Genomic DNA, 8,717 nt, shown 5'->3' on the forward strand with positions numbered 1-8,717 from the left:
TTAAATTCTTAAGTAATTTAAAATTTGTAGTTGCTGTGATGTCCAGCATTCGGTCATTGCTGGTCTATTACGAGTCCCAACCCACCCAAGCTTTCATTCCTCCGCAGGGCCCCGCACGCCTCTCCCCGCCCCCGGCCGGGCGCGGGCCGCCGGCCACAGAGCGCGGCGGGGCGAGGGGCACCGCCGGCCCCCCCGGGCCGGCTCCGCGCTGCCTGCGGGGGGGGTGGGGGCGATGGCGGGGAGCGGGACTCGGGCGGGGCTGGGGACGGCCGGCAGCCCTGAGGGGACACCGAGGGGCCCCTCGCTGCCGCAGGGCGCGAAGCAGCGCTAACCGCAGCACAAGGGGGACGGGAAGAGTCTCTCGGCACAGGCAGCAGGAAGGAAGAAAGAAAAGAAGGAGGAAGGGAAGGGAAGGGCGAGCCAAGCTCGAAGCCCCGGGAGAAGACGCTGGAAGCCCCGCAGCCGCCGCCCCAGGCCCTGCCGCACTGCCTCAGCCCTCGCCAGCGCCCGCCCGTCCCCCCGCCCCGTCCCGCGTTCTCTCGCGAGACTCGGCCGATGTAGACGCGATGTCCTTTGGGGCACTGGCGGGGGGAGGGCAGAGGGGGAGGGAGGCGAAGCCGGGGGTGTTTTGATTGATGGCGGTGGCCGCCAGTGGATGAGGGGGACAGCGAGGCTTCAGCCAATAACTTCACTCCAAGAGGAGCTGCTAGCCAATGGGGAGGCTGGGGGGGCGGGGCACGCCGCTGGCTGATTGATCCCAGCTTTGGCGTTGTTCAGTCAGAGCGAGAACATTCTAGAGGTGAGTACGGGGCAGCCATTGCCGGGGTCCCATCAGCCGCCCCCTTCTGCCTGCGCTGCGCGCCGGCCGCCGCCTCTCCCTCCCCCCTTCCCTTTTCTCCCCCCTCCTCCTCCTCCCTCTCCTCACAGGTGTCACCACTAACGATGCACCTGATTGTGTTTTGCCCGCAGATTGCCCGGCACTGCTGTCCCTGCTGATACCGCCCGCCCCAGGACGCCGGGACCCGGAGGCTGCGGCGTCCGCCTCCGCCTCCCCCTCCGTCTGGATATAAGCGCCCCCACGGCCCTATTCTTTTCGCACACTCGGCTTCGTCGCAGCCCGGGGCGAGCAGCGTTGGGTTTATGTCTTTATTGGACGAAAACGGTGAGTAGTAGTACTGGGCTAGGGCGGATGAGGGCAGCTAGGATTGAGGGAAGGCTCTGGGTCCTGGGAAGGTGAGGGGAGCGGGCGGGCGCCTTAGGCTGGGCTGGGGCGGTGGGTAGGGGGAGATGTTTAGTGTAATGCGGTGTGCGGAACCTTAATGGGAGAGGAAGGAAAAACGAAGGGAGGAAAAAACCCCACCCTAAAACTTAAGTTGCACCCCTTTGCTGGGGTTTTTTTTTAAATTTTTTTTTTTCCTTCCCCACCACTGCCATGCGACGAGACAAGATGGCGGCGGCCGGGGCCGCGCCTCCCCGTGCAGTGGGTGGGCGGGGAGGGGGCGCGCGGCGCGGGCGGCTGTGGCGCAGTTACAAACCCGCCGCGGGGGAAGGGGGGGGCGCCTGCTCCTCCTCAAGGGTTCGCCGGGGGTGGGGGTGCGGAGCGCTCCCCTCTCGCGGCCGGAGAGCGCATGCGTGGCTGGAGGTGACTGCCCCCATCCCTTCCAGCGCTGAGTCAGTGCTAATTGCTGCATTTATGACTCATCACAGGGCTGAGCGGGGCGGGGAAACGGCGCTTTGAAGCAGCGACTCGATCTGCCTTCCCGCTTTTTCCTCTGTACATAGCATATTGGGGGGGTGGTGCTTGGGATGAGGTGTCCTAGGGACCAGGAGAGGGAGCTTTAGTCTACAGCAGACAAAAGCTGTAATCTGGAAGGAGGGGAAACCGCACGTTTTGTCTGAGAGCTCATGCTCAGTCACCGAGATAACCCGCTTCCTCAGTGCTGCTGCAAGCGTGTGGCCAGGTCACATGGTGGCTCTTTTTAGACATCTTGGGGAAGAAAGCCTCGTGCTTGAAAGAAAAAGTCCCCGGTGAGGTTTGTGCTGAGGAAGGGCAAAACTGCATCTGGGCTAATGTAGAACACAAGGCGCGTACAGATCTGCTTGCTCCTTATTGTAAGCCTGACCAGAGGGACTCGGACAGTGTGGAACGTACAGGCGTGCTCTTATGCATAAATACTCAGAAGGCTATTTTAATGTGTCAGTGCTTCTGTCATTAATGATAACAACATGATGACGTGTCAGAATAGCCGTGCTGTAGTCAAGAGTTGCCTGTGTAGTCAACCAGTTGTGGCTTAAGTACTCTTAGATCTGATTATAGAGACACATGTTAATTTAAATATGTAAATACTGCTTAAGGCAACTTTAATAATAGGATTCATCCTCCTTCCCCTTCCTCCCCCCTCCCCCCCCTTCCCCTAAGAAAATAATCAACTGGAAAAGCTGCTGCACTGCTCTGTACCTCTGCATTGCTAGGCTTTCTACAGTGAAGCAACTTATGTCAGACTTGTATCAGGCTTATTGTTAAGTCAAAACTCAACAGAAGCTGCTATGAGAATCCATAAGTGAGAGGGAGAATTACCTAATTTCCAACTCTTTTCCACTCCGATCCAAAAAACTGGTAAGCCATGTAAAAATTATGTTGGGCTACAGATTGCTGCTGCTTCATCTTACTGATATTTCTAAATATTCTGACAGGCTTTGGTTTGTGTGATAGGTTCATGCTATGATGTGGAGTTCGAAACTGTTTTCCAGATCTTTCTCCTGCTTTCTGCAGCCTGAAACGTATCACATGACCCTCTCGGTGCAGGAGCCCTTGGTCTCCATAATACATCAGTGTTCCTTTCCCTGCCTTCTTGATCACAGCACTCCTCCGGGAGTTAATTGTACAGAAAAGTGTCTTAACCTGTCAGTGGCTTTTGGGTAGTAAGAACGAAGAGGGTGGAAACTTGTAGCATAGTTGAGGAAAAGTTACTTAGTACAGTTCAAGGCTATTGTTTTCAGTTCCACAAGCTGAAGAAAGCCGTAGCATAAAGAATGTATTTTTTTTCCTAATTTTTACCCTAAATGTAGTCCCTTATATAGCTCTGTAGTGATTGGTGCACATTAAGATAAACTTCATTTCTTTTCTGTTTGTTAACACTTGCAGAGCTGTTGCGCAGCCACTGGTACCTGTATTGGGGAAACATAGCATACAAGCAAGAACCTTACAGCCTCAGTGGCGAAAATTTTTTCATGTCAGAGACCGAGAACTCTTGCAGTCGTTTATGTCATCCCGTCTTCTCCAGACAGAAGATACCAAAAAACTGCAATCAAAGATCTCTTCATCTTATTGATAAAGCTACTAATAAGGCAAAATGTCTGTCAACGTCAACCGCAGTGTTTCAGATCAGTTCTATCGCTACAAAATGCCCCGTCTGATTGCCAAGGTAACTTAAGAACTTTTAGTGGTAAGTAGGTAGTGTTTCACACCACTCGCTCTCCTGATAGAGGAAGGAGAGGTGTGAGGTAATGATAATTAAATTAGCCAGTCAGGGCAAGGAGGATGTCTGCTTCTTTCTGTCCAGACTAAGTGCACCTTAGCTCTTCTAAGATGACGCACTTCAAGGCAGAACGATGTAGTGAAATGGGGAATATATACTGGGTTTGGCTGTTGCAGTCACTTAATCTTCAAATGCGCTTTTTTTTTTCTCCTTTAGGTGGAGGGCAAAGGAAATGGAATAAAGACGGTTATAGTCAACATGGTTGACGTTGCAAAGGCGCTTAATCGGCCTCCAACGTGTAAGTAGTCTGGAATGACACAGCATTTTTTCAATGCTTTTGTTTGAAGTGGTAGTACTAGGTAGCTAATGCAGCATTAATACCATTCTTTCATGATTTGTAAGAAAGAATTATTTCAGGATGAATAATAAACAGAAGCAATGGCCTATTTACTTGATGTTAAAAATCCCAATAAAGATACAAGGGCAGTGGTGGTTGTTATACTTTCTTTACAGATCCTACCAAATTTTTTGGTTGTGAGCTGGGAGCACAGACCCAGTTTGATGTTAAGAATGACCGTTACATTGTCAATGGATCTCATGAGGCGAATAAGCTGCAAGACATGTTGGATGGATTCATTAAAAAATTTGTTCTCTGTCCTGAGTGTGAGAATCCCGAAACTGATCTGGTGAGTGCTTGCCACCTGTATTAATGGTAGCGCTACGGAAACACTTCATCAGATGTTTATGGAAGTGGTGTGAAGTTAACAGCTGACTTGAATATCTGAAAAGAAAATCCAGTACGCACCTCCACACCCCTTTGGGAAGGCTTTACATTTATAACAGTTCAAAACTCTTGAGCTAAATAGCTACTTCTAAACTTGCTTGGTTGGGGGTGATACATTTAACCTCTGGCTTAGTCCTGTGTAGATGGTAATGTAAACATCAAGTTTAGGCTTTAATGCATGGTTGTTCTGTAAGTGGTGTATTAACTGGAGGTTGTTCTTTTCACAGCATGTCAATCCTAAGAAACAAACTATAGGTAACTCTTGCAAAGCCTGTGGCTATCGAGGCATGCTTGACACAAACCATAAACTCTGCACGTTCATTCTCAAAAACCCACCTGGTAAGTGTGTTTACTTACTTGGTGGGGGTAAAGGGAACTCAGTAAGAAAAACAAATAGCTCATATTTAATTAAAGTGTGAAAAGGCTCCAGCGTACTCCCAGAATATGTTTGTGGGTCAGCATAGTTTAAATGTGAGCAGTCTCTACCCTTGTGATCCTGTATCCTTCCCAAGTAGAAGTATTTGAAGAGTTGGATGCAGGACAAAATTGAATAGGAGGAGAGCTAGTCAGCAGGAGCTCCAGTGCAGTTTTGCCTCTCTGTCATCGTGAAGTAGAAGGGTAGGAAGTAAAAGCAGTATAGTAAATGCTGACTAACGTACTTGTTCTGTGCAAGCAACACTCTGTAGTAAGCATCTAGTTGCCTGCTGCAATTTAAGCTTGCTAGAATAGAAAAGTCTAACCTATTCCAGGGGTCTCTGCTTTGTGAGGTCACCTGTTATATAGACTTGGACAACCTTAAGTCTTGATGAGAAACAAGACTTTGCCTGGAACCAGGGGTTTCCCCAGTAGGTGTACATCTACCCTGAATGTATCCGCTGATGGGTACTGTACAGAACTTGCTGCTAATAAAAGCATCCAAACCACTTGGGGATTTGGCAGAGGTGCAGGGACTTTTTAGCTTTTTCTAGGTCATAGAATAAAACATTAAAATTCAATTGCAGAAAGTGGTGACACTGGTACAGGAAAGAAAGAAAAGGATAAGAAGAACAGAAAAGGAAAGGATAAAGAGAATGGTTCTGTGTCCAGCAATGAGACACTTCCACCCCCACCACCAGAGGAGATTACTCCTCCACAGGTTGTGGTAAGTAGAAGGGAATGTGGGAAGATGGGAAGGTGTAGTGGTTTGCTCTGATTTAAAACTTTTGAATCCCTGCTGTTCCTTGCAAGTCAACATTGCACCAAGAGTTCTTAACAGTATCTAGAACCTCACTGCTGGAATAAAAGTAGCCCTGTGTCTCCTCTGTAGCAGCTTTATCAACTTTTCACTAACACTGTACTCCTTACTAAGTGAAAGGTACATACCCTTTATAATCAAGGTCCCTGAAAAGGAGAGTCTTGGGAGTGTACTAAAGTGGTAAAACTGCAGTTCAGCTAACCCTACAGATGGCTGCAAATTCAGTCTAGCTTCTATTACTCGTTACCTACATCTACACTTTCTCCATCATCTTTGGCTTCTAAATTGTAGTATAAGCCTTTATTTAGGGAAAAATCAAAAGTATCTGGTTTTATGCTCTCAAATCTCTATTTAGAAACAACACTTGCTTATTGCTAAGCTTGCAGTAACATTGTATGAACCTGTTGGTTTGGTTCTGGTTTTTTAGGAGGAGGAAGATGATGATGACTGGGGTGAAGACACCACAGAAGAAGCCCAGAGGCGTAGAATGGATGAAATTAGTGACCATGCAAAGAACCTCACACTTAGTGAAGACCTGGAAAGAACAGTGGAGGAGAGAGTCAACATACTATTTGATTTTGTGAAGGTGAATATTCTCTGGTTCCTTGGTAGTCACTCTGTTAGAGCTGTATAAAATGTTGGTGAGGAGACTGAGGGCAAGCTGCTTAAGCTGCCAAAGCACTGATTCCACCAGTGGTGGGGAAGGAAGCAGTGCAATAGAGCACTGACACAGACCTCAGTAGCTTTAAAGCGTTTCTATTTCTGTCTTCATAGAAAAAGAAGGAAGAAGGCGTCATTGATACTTCTGACAAAGACATTGTAGCAGAAGCAGAGAGACTGGATGTAAAGGCTATGGGCCCACTAGTTCTCACTGAAGTCCTTTTCGATGAAAAGATTCGTGAACAGATAAGGAAATACAGGCGTCACTTCCTTCGTGTAAGCAGTTCTTGTTTTGCACACAACATAATAACTGTTGGGTTGACTTTTTGTAGCAACTGCTTGATGCAGTTCTGGATTGTTTGGTACTGTGGGGAAGGCTTTTTTTTTGTTTTTAACCCTTAGCTAGGGGGAACTGCTGGGAGGGATAGTATGAGCTGTTGTAAGTTTTGTTCTCAATTGAGTTGCGGCCAGAAGCAGCAGCTCTTCCTAGAGAGGAGAAAAAAGGTAATTTAATTGCTTTTGCTTTTCTCACAATTCTAGTTCTGCCACAACAATAAGAAGGCTCAGAGGTACCTTCTCCATGGCTTTGAGTGTGTGGTAGCCATGCATCAGTCTCAGCTTATTTCTAAAATACCACATATTTTGAAGGAAATGTATGATGCAGATCTTCTGGAAGAAGAAGTCATCCTTGGCTGGGCAGAAAAGGTAAGGGGTAGTATTTCACATATTAGCCAAGGACCTGAGTGTAGTACGCTGCATCTGGCTTCTCTGTTCTGGTGTAATAGCTTGTGCACATGTCTCTAAACGACTAATTCGAGAGAAGTTACTGTCTGGGAGAAGCATCTTTTTCAAAGATGGGCTGTTCAAGGCAGCGGGATGAGATTAGAGTTCTAAGTTAAGCTCTTGATGTATTTGGGTGTGATCTGATGTACACTCCTTCAGTGTTCAAGCAAAGTCTGTGTATTTCTGTCTTTCAGGCCTCAAAGAAATACGTTTCAAAGGAGCTTGCCAAAGAAATCCGTGTCAAAGCAGAACCATTTATTACATGGCTAAAGGAAGCTGAAGAAGAATCTTCCGGTAATGAAGAAGAGGATGAAGATGAAAACATAGAGGTAGGAAAGGCTCACTTACTGTGAATAATTAACTCCGAGGTTGCACTGTCCCTGCATGTGTAAGTCTTGTAGTTCATATTGGTGCACTCTAAAATACCTTACTTCATGCATTACTGTGCACTGGGAACTGGAAGAACCACCTTGTTTCTGATGCTTTGTCTGAGCATTTTTGCCACACAGGTGCTTGTCTATGTAAGATGATTTTTGTAACAGTACAGGTGCATCTTAATAGGCAAAGACTGTCATTGTGGAACAGTACAAACGGTCTCTTGCACAGCAGTGGTTCATGTAGTGGAAGAATGACAAGAGGTATTATGTGTAAAGGCTCGTGTTTTAAAAGAGTTAGTGGGGGGTGTATGCTTGTCAGAAAAGTTGATGAAAGAACAGGTGGCTGTTCTTACATTCAGGCCTAGGTAAATTCTGTTAGCCACACTCCAGACTGTGGCTGGGACTTCTTTTGCATGTGGGTTTTTTCCTGGCTATGAGAACCTTCTTACAGGCACATACGTGTGCCTCTGCCTTCTAGAGACTGATGTTAAGGTATAGTTGCAGTTTCAGCACGCTTGAACTCGGGTTTCCTGTACAGTTCTTGTACTGGAAGGTGCTGTGCAGTGCATCTCAGAAGACGGAGCAGCGGGTTACACAGCTCGTGGCGCTAGATGGGAGGGAGGGCCGTTGAGCGGGCAGGTGTTGCAGCTCCTGCTGTTACAATTATTACTGTGTTTAATGGCAAGTAGGTGCTATAGTAAAAGTGTCTTGTCTCTCCCCAGGTGGTGTACTCTACAACTGCCAGTGTACCTAAAGTTGAAACTGTGAAGCCTGCAAACAATAAAGATGACGATATCGATATTGATGCCATTTAAAGTGATGCAACATAGCTTCCTGCATAAAAATGCAAACTTCTCTGCATTTTCTGCCAGAAATGTGACTTGTATGTGCACAAGCTGAAATGGCTTAACATCCTGCTACTCTTTGTACTCTAAAATGTATCTTTTTACTGTGACTGGTCTTGTGTAACTAAGCCTAATACCAAGGAGTCAGCACGTCAGTGAACTGATCTAGTTTGCAACTGGCATGTTCTATTTTGTTTTTCTAACTTGTGTTGGACACATACTTGGAGCACATTTATACAGTTGTGGAAATAAAGGATTTGATTTTGGTCAATCTTCATTTGTGGCTCTGAAACCCCTTATTTCTTTTCCAAGTAAGTATTCACACAACTTCGTGAAACGTGCAAAGTTTGAGACAGAATGACAAGAAAGTCTTCAGTGAGATGCCAAAAAAAAAAAAAGCTTAGAGGCTGTTGCAACATTGGAGATTGGAAACCTGAGCAAGAAGCAGGTGTTGGGTAATCTACAGTGTACGGGTGCCAGCTGCTAAATGCAGAAGGTAAGTGTCTGGCTTAGGATCCTTGCAGGCTTTTTCTAACAACATTCACAGGTGTTCAT

The 8,717-nt window shown here is 46.9% G+C and overlaps 1 protein-coding gene and 1 non-coding gene across 3 annotated transcripts; both read left to right on the top strand.

Moving 5' to 3' along the window:
* The first annotated feature begins 653 nt into the window (after positions 1–653).
* Positions 654–8,439, top strand: EIF5 (eukaryotic translation initiation factor 5). 2 transcript variants are annotated; one of them, XM_074868868.1, is made up of 12 exons: positions 654–799; positions 970–1,162; positions 3,146–3,425; positions 3,696–3,777; positions 3,993–4,165; positions 4,491–4,602; positions 5,265–5,404; positions 5,925–6,083; positions 6,272–6,433; positions 6,698–6,862; positions 7,135–7,269; positions 8,040–8,439. In XM_074868868.1, the coding sequence occupies exons 3-12, from the start codon at positions 3,354–3,356 to the stop codon at positions 8,130–8,132; spliced, it is 1,293 nt and encodes a 430-aa protein (XP_074724969.1). In that variant the 5' UTR covers positions 654–799; positions 970–1,162; positions 3,146–3,353; the 3' UTR covers positions 8,133–8,439. The 2 variants fall into 2 exon arrangements, with proteins under 2 accessions (XP_074724969.1, XP_074724970.1); XM_074868869.1 differs by lacking the exon at positions 654–799 and adding an exon at positions 2,473–2,617 and having other exon boundaries at positions 829–1,162.
* On the top strand, positions 4,934–5,057 carry LOC141943635 (small nucleolar RNA SNORA28). The gene has a single exon (XR_012629017.1). It is a non-coding gene; the product is annotated as a small nucleolar RNA SNORA28 (small nucleolar RNA).
* Positions 8,440–8,717: the final 278 nt, after the last annotated feature.

This window comes from Strix uralensis, chromosome 4, assembly GCF_047716275.1.
Source record: "Strix uralensis isolate ZFMK-TIS-50842 chromosome 4, bStrUra1, whole genome shotgun sequence".
Lineage (NCBI taxonomy): Eukaryota > Metazoa > Chordata > Aves > Strigiformes > Strigidae > Strix > Strix uralensis.

Coding starts and splice junctions, on each gene's coding strand:
- EIF5 (XM_074868868.1), top strand. CDS start 3,354: ATGTCTGTCAACGTCAACCGCAGTGTTTCAGATCAGTTCTATCGCTAC. Junction 3,778..3,992: donor GCTTAATCGGCCTCCAACGT/GTAAGTAGTCTG, acceptor CTTTCTTTACAG/ATCCTACCAAATTTTTTGGT. Junction 6,863..7,134: donor TCCTTGGCTGGGCAGAAAAG/GTAAGGGGTAGT, acceptor TCTGTCTTTCAG/GCCTCAAAGAAATACGTTTC.